The sequence below is a fragment of the Podarcis bocagei genome (assembly GCF_964188305.1).
Source record: "Podarcis bocagei genome assembly, chromosome: 17".
In the NCBI taxonomy this organism is placed as follows: Eukaryota; Metazoa; Chordata; class Lepidosauria; order Squamata; family Lacertidae; genus Podarcis; species Podarcis bocagei.
The window spans coordinates 43,118,132-43,137,758 of NC_138143.1; the positions used below are offsets into that span (position 1 = coordinate 43,118,132).

At 46.0% G+C, this 19,627-nt stretch overlaps 1 protein-coding gene across 4 annotated transcripts; it reads left to right on the forward strand.

Moving 5' to 3' along the window:
• The first annotated feature begins 2,889 nt into the window (after positions 1–2,889).
• On the forward strand, positions 2,890–19,224 carry GPR156 (G protein-coupled receptor 156). Of its 4 annotated transcripts, none has more exons than XM_081176360.1 (9): positions 2,890–3,121; positions 3,774–3,907; positions 6,835–6,970; positions 8,176–8,286; positions 10,994–11,119; positions 12,199–12,294; positions 14,201–14,437; positions 15,693–15,857; positions 17,840–19,222. In XM_081176360.1, the coding sequence occupies exons 1-9, from the start codon at positions 3,002–3,004 to the stop codon at positions 19,112–19,114; spliced, it is 2,400 nt and encodes a 799-aa protein (XP_081032486.1). In that variant the 5' UTR covers positions 2,890–3,001; the 3' UTR covers positions 19,115–19,222. The 4 variants fall into 4 exon arrangements, with proteins under 4 accessions (XP_081032486.1, XP_081032487.1, XP_081032488.1 ...); XM_081176361.1 differs by having other exon boundaries at positions 15,696–15,857; XM_081176362.1 differs by lacking the exons at positions 6,835–6,970; positions 8,176–8,286 and having other exon boundaries at positions 2,919–3,121; positions 17,840–19,223.
• Positions 19,225–19,627: the final 403 nt, after the last annotated feature.

Here is a 19,627-nt window from a genome sequence, read left to right on the forward strand (position 1 = left end):
GTTTGGATCTGGGTGCGCGGGAGGCGCACGCACCTCCATTCTGCTCTGGACCAGGAACCCGCTTCCCGCTCGCCTTGTGCAGGGAAGCCGAGGCTGCTACCCCCCCCCGGCACCCCCCCGTCCCCTCCCTTGCTTGGAAGAAGCGACCGTCCTCCTCTCCGCCGATTCTTTCTCCTGCGACCCGCTCCCCGGCCGGAGGTTTCCTCGAAGCGCGCGGCGGGGCTGCTTGGGGAAACCTGCGCACCTGCCGCCCAGCCAGGTAAGAAGGACGGACTTTTCTTGCGCTGCCTGGTCGAGGGTGGAGGGCGGAGGAGGAATGACCATCTTTAGCCTGCATAAAAGAGGAGATACGATAGCCATCTTCCAGTATTTCAAGGGGCGCACTGCGCACATGGAAATGGCAGCAAGCTTGTTTTCTCCTGCGCCAGAGCTTAGGACTCGAACCCAGGGCTTCAGGAGTTTCCGACTCAACATCGGGAAGAACTTTCTGACAGCAAAAGCTGTTTGGACTCCTCCCTCCCGAAGTGGTGGACTCTCCTTCCTTGGGGGCTTTTAAGCAGAGGTTGGGCGGCCATCTGTCCTGGATGCTGGAGTTGAGATTCCTGCATTGCAAGGGGGTTGGACTAGATGACCCCGGGGTCCCTTCCAACTCTATGATTCTGTGACCATGCTCACCTTCATGTGCACCCTGACCCTTCGCGGCTGGTGGGGCTCCAGGAGGATCTGCAGAACTCCTTGCCGCAGGACTTTCATTCACCTTCTCCCATGAAACAGGGATACTACTCCCCACCTAACTGGCTCCAATGACCTCATCAGTAGTGAGGAAGGCTTTTCTCACCTGGACCAATAACTGGCCTGCCTAGTTGAGTAAGGGCTAATGTATGTATGGCATGATGGACCTTTCAGGAAGGGATGGGGGGCATACCTGCTCCATTCCCTCTTCCAAATTTAGGTGCACCACAACCCTGTGATGTAACCCTGTGATGAAAGAGTGCTACCCATCCAAGGTCATCCAGAAGTTTGAACCCAGGTCTCTCCCCTCCAAGTCAGGTACTCTGACCACTACGCCAGGCTGGTTGTCTGGACTTCATTTTGCTCACTTTATAAGCATCAGTTTCTCTCAAGGTAGATGGCTGGTGCTTTGCTGCCTACCTCACAGGGCTGTTGTGAAGTGGGGACATTATATTCTGTGCTCTCCCCCCCCTTTATGTACCATGACAACGGAAGAGGGCACAACTTTCTCCCCTTCTTTCCTTTCCAGTAATGGAAGTCCAGGTGTGAGGCATGGCCAGTCTTGAGTACATGTTACCTGGGCAAAGCTGTCCAATGGAACTGTTCCAAATCTTCTCCATCTCACCCCTCAAATAGTAATTTAAATCTTTGGTGGCTTTTTGATGTAAAGCACTTGAATCTGCTTTGACTTGGACACTCCTGTTGTCCAACCAGAATTTACTCTCAGGGTCAGCTAGTTGCTTGTGTCTTGATGAATTTCGGTTATTGTAACAAAATAAAAAAAATTCCTTCCAGTAGCACCTTAGAGACCAACTAAGTTTGTTATTGGTATGAGCTTTTGTGTGCATGCGCACTTCTTCAGATACACACGAAAGCTCATACCAATAACAAACTTAGTTGGTCTCTAAGGTGCTACTGGAAGGATTTTTTTTATTTTGTTTCGACTACGGCAGACCAGCATGGCTACCTACCTGTAACTTCTGTTATTGTAGACAGAGATCTTGACGGTGTGCTGGGAGGAGCACTGCTGCCTGTTGCCTCTGTGCTTGACCATTGTCCATTTTGGCTTATTACACAAGGCCAGTTAATGCTTTGCATACACACACACACACACACACACACAGAGAGAGAGAGAGAGAGAGAGAGAGAGCTTTGAAAGAGGCAAACATGAAAGACCACTCCTAAACCATTCTTCCCTGTACCAAGACTTTTTGAAAAGAAGCATAAAGACATGGCGTGTGTTTGTGTGGAACAGAGGCTGTAGCTCAGTGGCGCAGCACATGCTTAGCATACAGAAAGGTCCAGGTTCTATCCCTGGTGTCCTCCTCCCTGGGACGGAAGCTGAGAGAGGCTGACCTCAGGCCAATGAACGAGTGCAGGGCAGCAGTGGCATGTGGTCATTGGACCAGGGGGACTGGGCGAGTTGTCTAAATGTTCCCCTGGCGCCACCTTCCCAAAGCCCAGGAAGCTTCTGCATGGCTTAGGGAGGGAGATGCAATGCTCCGGTGGGTCCAAGAGCCTTCCTGCCAACTTCCCAAAGCCTGGAAAGCTTCTGCCCAGCTTGGAGTGGGAGGTTTGATGCTTATACATCAGGACATCACGTGCACGACGTCCCCGTCCCCCACAACACTCACAAGCTGACACCTCTGGCCCTAACTGTCCCCCTATGAAAAATGTCACCGCACACCTCTGCATGGAAGAGATCCTAGGAACACAGAATGGTAGAGTTGGAAGGGACCACGAGGGTCATCTAGTCCAACCCCCTGCCAAGCAGGAATGTTTTGCCCAATGTGGGGCTCGAACCCACGCCCCTGAGATCAAGAGTCTCGTGCTCCGCTGACTGAGCTACCAGGTGGGCAAGTCAGAGGCCTCCTCCTTCATGCCTCAGCCAGGCCACTCCACCAGTTCCTGAGTGAGCCACAATCCATACAACGACCGCCTGCCTGGACACATGTAACTGGGAGAAACAACAAATGCTACCACCACCCTGATTCACACCATAATTATGGCATATCATCAGAGTTGGTGAGACGTAGCAAAGAGTTCCAAACCAAGTTTCAAGTTGGCCCCCATGAGCAAGTTGACTTTGATTGTTAACTTAATTGCTGCCATGTTTCTGTCACTGTTTTGCTTGTGATCAACCCTCCCTCCCCCTTTTCAGGAGACCCGAGAGGGGAGGAATTTGTTGCATATCTCGCTTGCTGCCACTGGATATACCCGATCTTGAGTTTCTTGGGACTGTGACACGGTAAATTGCACTGCCCAGACAATGCGGTTGAAGGAAGGCTTACAATGCGCCGTGGAAACGGGATTCAATTACTCTAACCAGTGCGATAACACCCAGGAACAGCAGCAGAAGACCGCGCAGGACCTCTGTACTATAACAATTGTGGGTAAATGGATAAGGAAAGAGTTACAACTTTTAATGTTATTTGAAGTGAATGCTCTGATGGTGAAGTGAATGCTCTGATGGTGTTTCCTGCTTGGCAGGGGGTTGGACTCGATGGCCCTTGTGGTCTCTTCCAACTCTATGATTCTATGATTCTATGAAGTAAATATATGCCAGTTTAAAATGTGTGGGGTTTTTGGGATTCTTATAATGTTAGGATGGAAGAGCATTTTAAGCTGGACTAGAGGCAAGCAACTTTATCCCCAAAGTGGGTGACTTCCAACATATATCAAAACATTATTAAACATTTAAAAACTTCCCTAGACAAGGCTGCCCTCAAATGGCTCGGGGGTTGGATAACTCCATACCCTCCAACATTTCTCCGATGAAAATAGGGATGCCCTCAGGAAAAGCGGGACATTCTGGGATCAAATGAGAAACCAAGATGGTTTCTGTAAATCCAGGATTGTCCCTGGAAAATAGGGACATTTGAGGGTGTGCATTCTGTTTGTGGATATTAATTACTTCTGGTTTTCCTGAGGTGGCCAGTATAGCTCTTAAATTATGCTGATTCGAGTTAAGTAGGTCCCCCCCACCTCATCTGTCTTTGAGAGAAAGGGGTCCTTACTATCTCCCGTCTGTCTTTCCTCAGACATCCTCTGACAGCAGCTGCAAGAACTCCCCCTTTTCAGCAGCCATCTTGAGCATTGCATGGGTCTTCCTTACCAGTGGAGTCCTGCTCAGTTTCTTCTTTCTCATCTTCACAATTCACTTCAGAAAGAACAGGTAAGGCCAGAAATATATTGTGGTCCTGTTTTCAGTAGCTGGGCATACTGCTCTAAGGCTCCATTGTTCCGGATAAATCTTTTGCTATCATATACAGTACAGAAAGGCATTTTTGTCTCTGAACATTTGAAAATTAGCTTTAAAAAGTTCAGAATATATCATGATGTGCAAACTGCATGATTGTCTACATTTACACTGCAGATATTTAATAACAAATATTCCCAAGGTTGCCACAGGTTAATAAAATTGTTTTTAAGTCAGCAAGTAAAACAATGAATATAAAACGGTTTAGAGCTAATTCAGAACAGGCAACAGAAAAATGCTTCCATTTGATGGCTGGAGGTCTGGGAGGAATGAAAAGGTGTTTACGTGTCTCCAAAAGAACAACTTCAGACGCAAAATGTGAAAACTTTGCAAAGAGGTTTAGGTGTGTCTTCTGCTGTTCAGGAGCTGAAGTTCAGGAACTTCTTATTCTTATTCTCTACTGAATTTATATACTGCCCTAAACCCAGAGGTCTCAGGGCGTTTCACAGAAAAGAGCAACATAAACTTACTAAGAATCCTCATCCTAGGGACTTCCTACGAAAAAGGGGGACATTCTGGGATCCAATCAGAAACCGGGATGAGTCCTGTAAATCCGGGTCTGTCCCTGGAAAATAGGGACACCTGGAGGGCCTGGAAGGGTTTGTGGTGATGTTATGTGTTCCTTTCTGGTGGGGAGAGGCCCCCTATTTTGGAAACTGCCCCTGAGCCCCCAACCACTTTAATCCAGCCTTGCTACTGAGTGATGCCACTTTGGATATTCAAGTGCAGTGTCCCCATTATGCTATATCAGTGTGGTGACAACACCCAGTGGGACATCTTCTTTTCATCAATGATGCTGTGGAAGAGATGAACCAGCACCTTGGACCAGTAGAGGGATGGTTGAGGGCCAACCAACTAAAGCTCAATCCTGGGAAGATGGAGATGTTTTGGTTTCAGAGATAGTATTGGGCCTCCTTTGGATGACGTTGCCAACTTCCTTTCCCCCCCCCCCCCAATGATATTTATTACAATTTTTAAACAACAAACAAACCACCAAACATATAAAGTACCATCACCATATAACAAACAAAAGACTCAAAGTGAAATTATAAGATAGAGAAAGAATGAAAAAAAGAAAATACAAATAAAATAAAGTTATTCATAAAGCATATTTTCATAATCTTTAGACTTCCTCACATCACCCTTCCCTGCGTTCTCATTCATATAGTTATATGCAGCAATTTGATACCTTACTTCCATTCTTATTTTATAAATCTCAGATATTATGTTCCAACTTTTAAATGGTTTTATCCTAAATTAAACTACTTGGCTTGAACATAATATTGCTTCAAATGTCATCATTTCATAAAACATCACTTATTCTCATATGTCTTACAATTAAGTTACTGCTGCCATGTTTCTTTCAATCATGCATTCTCCTAACATTCATACAGTTTATAATGTTTTTGTAGATAGTCTTTGAATTTTTTCCAGTCCTCTTCCACCGTCTCTTCTCCCAAGTCCCGAATTCTGCCAGTCATTTCAGCCAACTCCATATAATCTATCAGTTGCGTCTGCCATTCTTCCAGTGTGGGTAGATCTTGGGTCTTCCAGTATTTTGCGATGAGTATTCTTGCTGCTGTTGTTGCATACATAAAAAAAGTTTTATCTTTCTTTAACACCCCTTGGCTGACAATGCCCAGAAGGAAGGCCTCTGGTTTCTTAAGGAAGGTATACTTAAATACCTTTTTTAACTCATTGTAGATCATTTCCCAAAAAGCCTTAACCTTTGGTGATGTTGCCAACTTCCTTAGGGATCAGGTCTGCGGTGTGAGGTGCTATTAGACCCAGCTCCCTAGCTTTGGAGACCTGATTGTCTTCAGGGGCAAAAAGCACTGGGGAGCATTGAAAAAGGACTTCTCAGATAAAGCATAGCAGGAGGGGAAAATTATTGCATTACATGGGTTGTAAGAGTGGGGCAAGCCTAACTTCTCTATCCAAGGGAAGCTTGGATAGCTCACTTGGTTAGAGCATGGTGCTGATAACTCCAAGGTTGCAGGTTCCATCCCTGTATGAGAAAGCTGCATATTCCTGCATTGCAAGGGGTTGCACTAAATGATTCTCAGGGTCCCTTCCAACTCTACAATTCTATTTGTTGTTGTCGTTTAGTCGTGTCTGCCTCTTCATGATCCCATGGACCAGAGCACGCCAGGCTCTCCTTTCTTCCACTGCCTCCCACAGTTTGGTCAAACTCATGCTGGTCCCTTCGAGAACACTGTCCCACCATCTCGTCCTCTGTCGTCCCCTTCTCCTTGTGCCCTCCATCTTTCCCAACATCAGGGTCTTTTCCAGGGAGTCTTCTCTTCTCATGAGGTGGCTAAAGTCTTGGAGCCTCAGCTTCAGGATCTGTCCTTCCAGTGAGCACTCAGGGCTGATTTCCTTCAGAATGGAGAGGTTGGATCTTCTTGCAGTCCATGGGACTCTCAAGAGTCTCCTCCAGCACCATAATTCAAAAGCATCAATTCTTCGGCAATCAGCCTTCTTGATGGTCCAGCTCTCACTTCCATACATCACTACTGGGAAAACCATGGCTTTAACTATACGGACCTTTGTTGGCAAGGTGATGTCTCTGCTTTTTAAGACGCTGTCTAGGTTTGTCATCGCCTTTCTCCCAAGGAGCAGGCGTCTTTTAATTTTGCTGCTGCTGTCACCATCTGCAGTGATCATGGAGCCCAAGAAAGTAAAATCTCTCACTGCCTCCATTTCTTCCCCTTCTATTTGCCAGGAGGTGATGGGCCCAGTGGCCATGATCTTCGTTTTTTTGATGTTGCGCTTCAAAATTCTATGGTTCCTCTTTAATAACCTTTGCCTCCATGTTTTCTTATCTCCTTTGTCTGCTGGAGGATTGTGAAAATGTCCAGTCCTAACCTGAACATAGTGACCCTGCTGGGCAGTGGCTTGACCTACAGTAGCGCTTACCTCTTTGGAGTTGAAAGGAATAATTCATTGACCAGGCCATCCCTGGAGATGCTGGTTCAGGTGGGTGAAAGCCGGCGGTGTGGCTCACGGGGCATTGCTCTTGTGGGGACATTTTTATATTAGGCAGAATTCAAAGGGGTACGTGGGCTAATGATGCATGCGCACACAGATTAATCCTGCCCCAAAGTTCCCCTTCAGAAAGAACTCTTCCAGAATGTCCAAACTGTTCTTTCAACTCCTAAAGTGTAACATTCCAAGGCATGGTCTGAAGGAAGGTGATGCAATAACCTTGCAGAAACTAAGGTGGCTTGGTTCTGCTGGCATTGGGGCGGGGGGGGGGGACTGCCTGGGAATCCTATGTAGCCCATGTTGAGATAAATATCTGAGAGATGTAATAAATAGTTTTTGAGAGCCAGTCCAATGTAGGGAATAGAGTGTTGGACTGAGACTGGGGTTATAATCCTCATTCAGCCATGAAACCCGCATTTCAACACCTTCCATTACATGAAATCTTGAATAAATATCTACTATGCCAAAAATAATAATGACATGAGCAATTCAGTATCTCAAAACCAAACAGTCAGAATATTCCTAAAATAAGTTCATGAAAACAACTCTCTATGTATATATTTGTGCTCGTGTGATCCCAATGGAACTCCGACAACAAGGTACCCAGATTTCAATCTCTGTTTTTGAAAAGAGCAAACTGCTGTTCCAAGGCTGGAGCTGACCTGTTTGGTGGAGCATTAATTGCCATTGTATCGTTCCTTTTCGGTCCAACCAGAAGTACAGTTACGAAACACACACTGAAATCCGGGTATCTTGTTATTTTGGCATTCTGTATATTATTTAAGATTTCATGGAACAGAAGTTGTTGAAATGTCATACATTATTGTTAACAATTTTTTGTAAATCAGCATACAGAGTTGTTTAGTTTGTGATTTATCTCTTTGTATTCCTTGGGTGTGGGATTGAGCTCAGCAGTGGTTCCCCAGCACCAAGCTCCTGGAATTGGCTCCCAAGATGTGAACAGGACCGGGAAGAGGAACAGGATAACATTGTTAGTGGCACTGAAGAGAATTAGTGGGATCACACTTCTTCTGTCCTTGTGGCAGAGTGGCTGCCATTATTTTTAAAAGCTACAGGAGATCTTGATTACAAATATCCCATGTTTCTCTTGAAACTTAGCTTTATGGTGTTTTTATTTCTCTCTCCTCTGTGTTTTTATTTCTCTCTCCTCCACAACCCAACACGTACCCCTACAGGTGAGAATCAGCTTGTTGTGTATTGGGGTCTCTCTGGCTTTTGGCCCCATTCTAGGGAAAGGTTGGCGATTGTATAAAGTGTTCAGTCGGCAAGTTCCAGACAAGAGAGTGGTGAGTTCTTACAATGTATATCCAGCTGTCAGAAACAAATAAGAATGGGCCACAGTTATTGGGACTAAGATATACATGTTGGAAGCCGTCACCATGTATGGGGCCGGATTCGGTGGCCCCTGGACAAAGTGCCCTCAGTGAGAGCTGCTACCTGGAGGCAGCAGGCCTCACCTAGTGATGCCCCCTCCGTCCTGTCAAGGGAACTTTACTCCAGCAGTGCTGGGCTCAGAACATGGCAGGTGGTGGTAGAGACTGGCAGTCTCTTGAATCTATTTTCAGATTGGTTGACCTTTCCTTGAATTCCCATACAGCTTTCAGCCTCGTGCCGGGAAGCTGTACTGACCACTCAAAGTAGATAAGTAAAGGTGAAGGACCCCTGGACGGTTGTGTCCAGTCAAAGGCAACTATGGGGTTGGGGCGCTTATCTCGCTTTCAGGCTGAGGGAGCTGGCGTTTGTCCACAGACAGCTTTCCGGGTCATGTGGCCAGCATGACTAAGCCGCTTCTGGCAAACCAGAGCAGCGCACGGAAATGCCATTTACCTTCCCGCTGCAGCGGTACCTATTTATCTACTTGCGCTGGCGTGCTTTCGAACTGCTAGGTTGGCAGGAGCAGGGACAGAGCAAAGGGAGCTCACCCCGTCATGGGGATTTGAACAACCAACCTTCTGATCGGCAAGCCCAAGAGGCTCAGTGGTTTAGAGACCACAGCGTCACCTGTGTCCCAGATAAGTAAAACCACCATTATCCAAGGAAAAAGAGAATTATGGTAGTACCAGCTGCATCATCTTAGCTGAATGTCGACAAGATACAGTTTGCTGGGCCAATGGCACACAAGCACTGACTGAATTGTGCGTGGAGATGCAGATTGGGGGAAATAAATACAGTAAATGGACAAAAGTACAAGGATTCACAAAAGGTTTAGGGGTATGTGTACCCCTGCGTCCCCCCAGAAAAAAGCACTGGTTTTAGGTATTGGTTTGTTGTTAAATTTTGGTGACCACGGTTTTCATCAGTATGGTGTGTTTTTAAACGGATTGTAAGTCATCTAATAGCTTGGCTAAACTTTAAATGTTTAGTGGTTTTTAATTACCGTATATTGTTACACGCCACCCCAATCTCCACAGCCTTGTGAGATTCCAAGGGCTCCAGGGTTCATGTTTCCTTTGGAAATGAGGCACAGCGGAGACCGTGGTGTCTTTAGGACATATGATTTATTTGCACATATAAAGCCTGAGCCTGACGGAGGGGCGGCCAGGATTCTGTCCCTCCCATGGCTGCTGCTGACTTGGATTCAAACTGGCAGCCCAAATTGCTCTGACCGGACCCGACCTTTTTCCAGCTTGCAAACTGCAACTATCTTTTCCTTTTGCTTACAGCAGGCAAAACTGCAATCCCAAAAACTCAACCACTGACCATTGATCTTCTACCTAACTCTGACGTCAGGGAAGGGCTTCCCCCATTTTCCTGCTGGTGCAGTTTTAGCTTTGCTGATGACTCCCTTAATGGGCCATCAGCCTCCCCTTTGTGCTCTTTTAATGGTCCATTTCGCCAGGCAATTACTTCATCAGGAAGCCAGTCTGGCTTATATTTTAACATGGCTTACATTTTAACATGCTAAATTCAGCATCTGGCACTCAGAAATTAGAAGGGGAGTCCAGGCACTATAAAGAATTTGTTTTCTGTGGTGTTATTTTGTCATCTCACTCTTTTTGGTATTTGATAGCAAAGGAAACATTAGCTGGTCCTGATTTCTGGCTATGTTCTCTAGTCTTGCTTATCTCAGTACTGTACAGTGGTACTTCGGGTTACATACGCTTCAAGTTACATACGCTTCAGGTTACAGACTCCGCTAACCCAGAAATAGTGCTTCAGGTTAAGAACTTTGCTTCAGGATGAGAACAGAAATCGTGCTCCGGTGGTGCGGCGGCAGCAGGAGGCCCCATTAGCTAAAGTGGTGCTTCAGGTTAAGAACAGTTTCAGGTTAAGAACGGACCTCTGGAACGAATTAAGTACTTAACCTGAGGTACCACTGCATATGGTTCTGGGGAAAACTCCTCTGTGTGCGCACAAAAGATGAACTGTGATATTGACACACATAGGCGCCGACTCCATGGGGCCTGAGGGGGCCCGAGCCCCCTCAAAAATTCGTTTGGGGGGGCTCTGCCCCCCCAATATTTTAAGAAAATTATTAGTTATAGAATGGTATGAATCATGATAGTGTTCTCGGGCGCCCCTCCAGCAGAGCGCCGCCGCCGTGGACCCCACCTCCTCCCCACCTGCTCCCTCGCCAGCCAGCCAGCCAGCCAGCCAGCCAGCCGCGCGCCCTAGCCGGAGAGCCCCTGCCGTCCCCGTCGCACAAACGGCTGGATCTCCCTTCAGCAGGCCGTGCTCACAACTCGGCCCAGGGACCCCCCAGCAATGGATCTCCGGCCCAGCTGAAGAATCCGGCAACAAGCCCCCTCCTCCCCAATCGCTCCGCCGAAATACGCTCCAAACCCCCCCAGATAGGCCGCCGGCCGCCAAGTCTCGTGGCGCCCTGAGCGAGGGTCTCTCCCCAACACCGCCACCTCGAACTGCGTTCTCCCGGCTACCTGAGCGAACCAGCGGCAGGACCCCGGTATGGGCCCCCCCAATATTTTTTATAAGTCGGCGCCCCTGTTGACACAGCAGATGACAAAGTGAGAAAGTTGAGTGTCTCTTTTACAGATTATCAAAGATTTCCAGCTGCTGGTGATGGTGTCTGTGTTAGTGCTGGCGGACATTATCCTGCTCTTGATATGGATGTTTGTGGATCCAGTCCAGTGTCTCCAAAGTCTCCATGCAGATCTGAAGGTAAGATGAGGAGGGAGTGCAGATTGGATGTCTGGACATAAACTGTGAACATGGGTGCATCACTAAGAGAAAGCTGTGCACCCTCCAACTTTTAAAATATGAAAACAAGGAAAACTCTGCCCCCATATTATACAGTACTTGGGTGAGGTCAGGTTGGAGCTTAATGATATGGGGTTGGGGGAGCTTTGAGTTAGAAGATAGAGCCAATGCAGTCACTGCTGTAAATGTGCTATAAATGAGAACTTCAGGCAGACCTTGAGCAGATAATTCCCTAGGCAAACCTCAGATTATTGAGTTAGTCAAACATGTAACAAAACACACATGTAACCCATTGCTGTGGAATTTAGCTTGCATAATTAGGTATTTTAGGACACACTTATCTTCTGTTGTTGTTACAGAACAGTGACTATCAGAGAGAAGGGACTACTAGCCAAGCTGCTTAGTAAATCCATGCCAGATAATTATTACATGCAAACGTCAACAGGCTTTTGTACAGCACTGTTCCCATTTTACAGCTCGGGGATATAGAGGCTGAAAGATTTAAAACGCAGGCTAATTATAGATTCATCACACAGAAGGAGCCTAATGACGACCATTCTGTTTTACAAATGGGAAACAAGGAGGCTGAAGAAAGCAGGGCTGGAAGTGGGTGTGGTTGTGGTTGCTTTCAAACTGGCTGTTCAATACGCACTCGGCTTGATCAGCTTGTGGAGAGTTTAGATAATGTGCATCCAAGCAGGTGTTATCCGGCTTGGCAGTGCATTTTCCCGTTGCTTTTCTTATCGCAAAATGCATTATCTTTCGGGGAAGCAGGTTTGTTGTGCAAAAGCTCCAAATATGCTTTAATAGTGCAGCCTGAATTTGCCAGGATATGATTGAATCCCACCTGAAAATAGTGACAATGTAGATGTTCCCAGTGATTGCAGCAAGCAAGCAAGCAAGCAAACAAACAATTCCAGCATATCCATGTGAATCCATTATTTATTCCAAGTCTGATAGACATTTCAATTCTGTTGCATCCTGGGCATTTTGCAGATGGGAAGAAGCCTTTTCTGTTTTGTGTTTCAATTCTCTGCCAGGTGACAGAGAGAGGTTTGACTTGCACAGTGAGCCAAGGCTACTTCTGCACATCAACGTACTCTGATCTTTGGCTTCTTCTCTTTCTGGGATTTAAGGTATGAAATTGGTTCCAGTTTCTCGTTGATCATGGCAAGGGCAAAGTGTGTGACAAACGCCATATCTCATTTGGCCCACATTTCGCAGACAAACTTTTATAACACTTGTAACTCATTGTCATACCCAGGGCTCTTCCTGAACATTGGCCCCTCTGCTGGCACACATTGTAAAAGCCCTTCTCTAAGTTGTATTATGGATGCAGGTGGCGCTGTGGTCTAAACCACTGAGCCTCTTGGGCTTGCCAATTGGAAGGTTGGCGGTTCAAATCCCTGCGACGGGGTGAGCTCCCGTTGCTCAGTCCCAGCACCTGCCAACTTAGCAGTTCGAAAGCACGTCAAAGTGCAAGTAGATAAGTAGGTACCGCTGTGGCGGGAAGGTAAACGGCTTTTCTGTGCGCTCTGACTTCTGTCATGGTGTTCCGTTGTGCCAGAAGCGGTCTAGTCATGCTGACCACATGACCTGGAAAGCTGTCTGTGGACAAACATTGACTCCCTCAGCCTAAAAGCGAGAGGAGCGCCGCAACCCCAGAGTCACCTTTGACCGGACTAAACCGTCCAGGGGTCCTTTACCTTTTTTTAAACCTATTATGTTATAGCAGGGCTGGTGAGCCCTACTGCTTTTCCAGAGGTCTTCCAACTCCCCTGTTTCCAGCCACCATGGCCAATGGTCAAGACAAATGGAAGTTGTAGTCCTGCAACATCTAGAGAACCTCAGGTTTCCCATACCTGCCTTGCCGCTCTTATTGTATAGGCGCTTCCTTGCCTCTTCTGTATTTAGTGCTTGCTAATTATCTGGTAAGACTGCCATGGTTGGAGGGTTCTTGGTGGGTGGCCTGATTCTGACTCCCTCCTTTCCCAAGACATTGTTGCTTTCAACTTTCCCTTGAAATCTGCAAGGGAGGAACAGATTATTTAATGCAATTGCTAGATCATCTTGGCCGAACGAATTTTAGTTTAAACCAACAGTAAAGGTGCTGACCCTGCAACAAATATGTGTTTGAATCTGATTAGGCTTCTGCAACATGTTATACATGGGGCTGCCTCTGAAGACGGTTTGGAAACTTCAGCCGGTGCAGAATTTGGCCGCTAGTTTGCTCACCGGGGCAAGGTGGTTGGAGCTTATAACGCCAATCCTGGCTCAACTGCACTGGCTGCCAATTAGTTTCTGGGCCCGATTCCAAGTGCTGGTTTTGACCTATAAAGCCTTAAACAATACCTCCCCCCCCCCACTCCACACAAGTAGTTTAAAAGGCTGTAGATTGTTTAATTAGCCAAAGGAGGAATGTTTTTGCCTGGTGTCTTAAATACAAGTAAAGCAGGAAAGTCTTCCACAAGCACGGAGCCATTGGGGGAAATGTTCTTGAGTCGCCCCCCTCCATAAGAAGAGCCTCACATGGGGATCCCAGGGTCCAGACTGGTTCATACGGGGAGAGGCGGTCCTTCAGGTATTGCCGGCAGTGGCGTAGTGTGGGTTGTCAGCACCCGGGGCAAGGCAAGTAATTTGCGCCCCCTAACCCGTGGATTTGCGCCCCCTAACCCGTGGATTTGTGCCCCCTAACCCTAGCCCCCAGATGTTGCGCCCGGTGCAGCTGGCCCCCCCTGCACCCCCCACGCTACGCCACTGATTGCCGGTCTGAGCCCTTGAAGGCTTTATAAATCAAAACCAGCACCTTGAATTGGGCCCAGAAACATTATTTTTGTGTTTTTATATTGTAGACCACCCTGTGAACCTCAGAGGAAGGGTGGTATATTAATTTAATAAATACTGTAATGAAAATAATAATAAGGGGGTGGTTAATTGGAAGACGACACCTTACTAAAATACCCACATTCTGCAAAATGCTAGAACTCTTTCTCCTGAATTAACGCTTCTATAACCGTGTGTTGTTGTTTTGTTTCACCGCAGGGCATCCTCTTGATCTATGGGGCTTACCTTGCTGGCCTGACAGGTGATCTCAGCTGTTCACCTGTCAATCAGTCCCTGACCCTCATCATTGGAATAGCCATTATTTTCCTCTCAACGGGTGCTACGCTCGTGGTGAATCGTTTTTTCCACTTGTGGCACAACCTGGTCTTTGGATTTACCTCAGGAGGAATCTTTGTCTGCACATCTACAATCAATTGTTTAATCTTTATTCCACAGGTAAGAAACTGGAGGGGAGGAGGAAGGAACCCAAATCATTGCTACCTGCCCCCTGCCTCCCAGAAAAGCTCAATACGTTTCCCCAAAAATGAGATTTGTAAAGGATAGCTGAGGTGCCGGCAGTGAGCTGGGAATGCGTTACTGAGATAATTTAGCCTCAAATATGTATAAGATAGCACTTATCTGTTTGTTAATCAACCAGTGGATAGAAGCAGCCTGTATTGTATTGTATTGTATTGTATTGTATTGTATTGTATTGTATTGTATGTAGCCAACTTTAGGGAATCTTCTGGATTGATAGGCAGGGTAGAAGTTAAATATATACAGTGGTACCTCAGTTTTTGAACATCTCTGTTGACAAACATTTCGGTTTTCGAATGTCATAAGCCCGGAAGTAAATGCTTTGGTTTTTGAACACGCCTCAGAAGTCAAACATGCCACGCAGCTTCCGCTGAGTGCATAATCCTGAGGCCTAGCTGTCAGCTATTGAGTTTTTGGTTTTTGAACGTTTCAGAACTCGAACGGTCTTCCAGAATGGATTACGTTCGGAAACTGAGGTATCACTGTACTGGAAGTCCGTTCCAAAACCAAAGCGTTCCAAAATCAAGGCGTGCTTTCCCATACATTAATCTGTTCCAGGCTTTTAAAAACAACCCCCAAAACAGCAATTTAACATGAATTTTACTATCTAACGAGACCATTGATCCATAAAATGAAAGGAATAAACAATGTACTGCAATCAATCAATCAATCAATCAATAGCTGAACTAGGTTCCACACAGTCACAAAAACAAAAAAAAAGTTGCAAAAATGCAAAATAAATAGCAAAAACAGGTAGACCTCAGTATAACACTCAAAATGGAAGGGTGGCACTAAAAATGGAGCATGTTCAGCTTCTGAAAAAAGTTCGCAAACCAGAACACTTATTTCCAAGTTTGCAGTGTTTGGGTTCCAAGTTGTCCAACTTCTAAGCCATTTGAGAACCAAGGTACCACTGTATAGAATAAGAAACTTATCTGCATGAGCAATGCCTTTTCGTATTAGGGAAAAAACGAGAAAAAGGTTCAAATATGGCATTAGCTTCAGGTATGTGTTGTGTTTACAGACAGAGGCCTAAGCCTATAATGCAGCTTCAGGGATAAATGTTTTTGTTTTCTTAATTCTCACTTGTTTTTTCCTCTTTCCATCTTCGTCATCTTTCAGTTTTCCTCTAATACAATTAATTCATAGGTCTACAATATACTTTCATGTTCAGCAGGTCAGAAAATGGAAGGCTTTTGAGAAACAGAAAGATGACGTCAACAATATGGCCAAGTATTTTAGCAGCTCAAGCAAGAACTTCCACTCTGCCATGTACAGTGATGAAGAGATTTACCAGCTGCTGGGAGAAAAGGATTCCATGATGAAGCAGCTTGTAGAGGTGAGAATCTTCCACTCAGCTGTGGCGGCAAACAGTTGCTAGCAGATAACAACACCTTGTTGAGGGGATTTTTACTGCCTGCCAGTCTGCTACCAAGCCAAGTTCAAGGTTTTTTGGTACAAAAATATCACTCACTCAATCAATCAATCTCATTTATTGGCATAAGAAAAGTGCATCGTATACATGGATCAGAACACAGCACAGTTAAGGAAACATAGTAGGAGATACCGTATTTTTTGCTCTATAAGACTCACTTTTCCCTCCTAAAAAGTAAGGGGAAATGTGTGTGCGTCTTATGGAGCGAATGCAGGCTGCGCAGCTATCCCAGAAGCCAGAACAGCAAGAGGGATTGGTGCCTTCACTGCGCAGCGATCCCTCTTGCTGTTCTGGCTTCTGAGATTCAGAATATTTTTTTTCTTGTTTTCCTCCTCCAAAAACTAGGTGCGTCTTGTGGTCTGGTGCGTCTTATAGAGCGAAAAATACGGTACTTTAGGATAAAACTGTCTAGATATTGTGAGGAATGAAAATGGTTCTTAGGACCGATGGTGACGTAATGTCACAAGAACAAAGAACTTGCCCTGTTTGTGAGCTTTCCAGGGGTGTTCAGTTCACCGGATGTTGGATTTGACAGTCAGGTAGTTTGATTCAGTGGAGCACTTTCTATGAGAGAATATCATTTGGTTTAAATGAAGAGACGCTCACAACATTCTGTCAGAAAACTATCCTATCTTTGAGAAGAAACCATAAACGAATATCGCCGATGCTGTGTGTGTCTGAACCCACATGCGTGTCCAACACTTTTGTGCATTCCTACACACGACCAAGAGGTTTCGAATGTGCAACCATTATGAATATGTGCTTACCCTTAACTTTATGCCCCAAGAAGTTTGTTCACCCAATGAAGTAAGGCGGGTGGCAAAATGCAGAGCTTATTTATTTAATTACGGTACATATTTATAATCCACACTTCTATAAAATATATATATAAAGGTGGTATACAACTCATCAGAATAAAATCAGCAAAAAGCAACAACATAAAACCATCAGTAAGTACTGATTGGTTAAAATGAAGAAAGGGGGGGGTGATTCCTCTAGAAGCTCTGCTGGCAGGGAGTTTCACAGGGCAGGATCTGCCACAGTACAGGCTTGGTCCCTTGTGAAGCTCAGACTGGGGGGAACCACCCAGAGTGTCCCATCAGAGGACCTCCGTTATCCAGGTGGAGCATAAGGAATCAGAGGGTCCTTCAGGTTCTTTGGCCGCAAGTTCTCCTCCATGGTTGCAGCCCATCTACAGAACCATTGTTCTTTATTTGTTGTTCGGTTGTGAGTGGGAGAGTCATTGTTTTGTTTTCCTTCTTTTTTTTAAAAAAAGTATATATTGTGTTTTTATCTTGTATTCTTATGCCATGAACTGGATTTCATAAATACATATTTTTTTTATTGCCAGACAACAATTTCCAGGCTTTTAAGATCTAATGAGATTTCAGTATTGATTTGGATATTCTGGTTTTATGTTGCTTATTTTTTATGTCTATGTGCTTGTAACTTGTACAGTCGTACCTTGGATCCCAAACGCCTTGGTACTCGTCTGTTTTGGCTCCTGAATGCAGCAAACCCGGAAGTGAGTGTTCTGGTTTGCAAACATTCTTTGGGAGCCAAGCGTCCAACGCAGCTTCTGCAGCTTCCAATTGAGTGCAGGAAATCCTGCAGGCAATCGGAGTCCATGCCTTGGTTGTCGAACGTTTTTGGAAGTCGAACGGACTTCCGGAACAGATTCTGTTTGACAACCAAGGTACGACTGTACTTGTAATCGGCATAGATAATTTACTTTGGAAGTATATGTTAAATAACTGCATATCTGTTCATTCTTTCTGAATTATTCTACCTCAATTCTTCTGTATGGGTAATTAGGCCTAACTTCTGTTTGTTACCTGCACACCCTCGCTTTTCTGACAAATTTTACCTTGGTTTATTCAATATAGAAAGATACAGCAATTGCAACTCTTCAAGAGCAAGTGAATAATGCTAAGAAGAAGCTGATGAGACTTGTGACTGCGGAGGAAAAATACAATGCGATTGACTCTCCGTTTCCTCCTTCTTCTTACTCTGCAGCCAATTGTTCTTATGCAGCAGTTGAAAACCCAACGAGTTCTCCTTTTTCACCTGGTCAGGGGCTAAACTCAAGGCTCTTCCATTCACAGTGCAAATCAGGATTGCTTAGTAAAAAAGATTCCACTGATGATCTGGAACGCACAAATCAACACCAGCAGAAAATACTGCCAGAAATTGCTGTTGGGTACAGACCTCTGAATGGATGCAAGAATGTCGCTGGTCATTCAAGTGACCAAGATCAATGGTTCACCCAATATGCCACCACACTTAGTAGGGGCACCCCGCAGGACCCACTCGGGCAGAGTTGTTCCACACCGAGGGAGGAAGCAAAGCAGCCATGTATGCCTCAGAGGCAGCTTCCAGGGACCAGCTATGTGAGCAGTGAAAAGCTCCAGGAAATATTGCAAGAGCTAAGTATGAACCACATTGCTGTTGCCCAGATATCTCCCAGGGGACCTGAGCAAAGTGTCGATTGCAACATGTGCACATTGTGGGAGCCAGAGGAGAGCCAGGCAGAAGAGTCTATGAAGCTTAGTCCTTGTAAGTCAAGACAGGGGAGGAAAACCCCCAGCTCCATGGCTCCTGATACTTGGCATATTGTGGACAAGGCAACCAGCAGAAGGCAACGATGTTTCAGTGGATTAACAGAATTTCATCAGGCTGCAGCAGGAGACACGGAGGACAGATGTTCCCTGCATCAGCCACCCTCTTTGTCATCACCGGTGGTTAAGAAAACGCTGAACTACCAGGCTGAAAACTGGTCCAAGCATTCCAGCAACGATGGGTGTGGCTGGCTGTTAGACAAGTGCCAAGGGAAGAATGGCGTGTCCACTCTTTATCTTAGCAGATCCAGGAATCTCCGTCATCATCAGAATTTTCTGACTCACACAGTGCTTGGTCCTGTCCCTTCCCAGCACTTTTATCCTGACTCTGATTCTGGCAGCAGTTCCTCTGGGAGGGTGACCCATTGCAACCACAGACAGCACTGTGAAGTTTGCCACGACCGCCTGTCTTCCTCTAGTGATAGCTGCATCACTGATACAGATCCCGAGTTTGGTGTGGCCCTGGACTACTGTGCAAAGCTTTATGGCAAGCGTCAACCAGTTGTGAACTTCATTGAGGATTTGGAGCCCACCTATGTGTAGGGGTTGTCAAGTCAAGAGCGCCCCCCCCAGACCCTGATATTTCAGGGTGGAAACCTGAGACCTAGGGGGTGACCCCTGGTGGTATCCTGGTGTGCAGGCCTCCCTCTGCTACCTTGTTTTTCCGAGGGGATTTCAGAAGCTGCCTCCCAACAAGCTCTCTCATCGAGGGCAGAGACTTCTGCAGCCAAGCTGGTGCCAAATGTCTTGCTCTGTTTGGACCACATCAGCGAGACCAAGGTGTGCGTGTGCGCTCTTGCCATCTGGGCAGCCCAGAACCTCCAGACACACTGACCAGACTTGCGCCCCAGAGAGAAGTGGAGTTGTCCTTTTTTTTAAAAAAAGGACTTTAAAAATGGTTGTCTGTGTTGCCATCTAGTGGCAATAAATCAAGAGAAACAGCTTTGTATGAAAATGGAAGGCAATTGTGGGCATAATTGGGGGCTTACTGAACTTGAATCCATGCCTATCCAAATACCGTTTTCTGTGTGGCATTTATTAACCATGTTACATAAG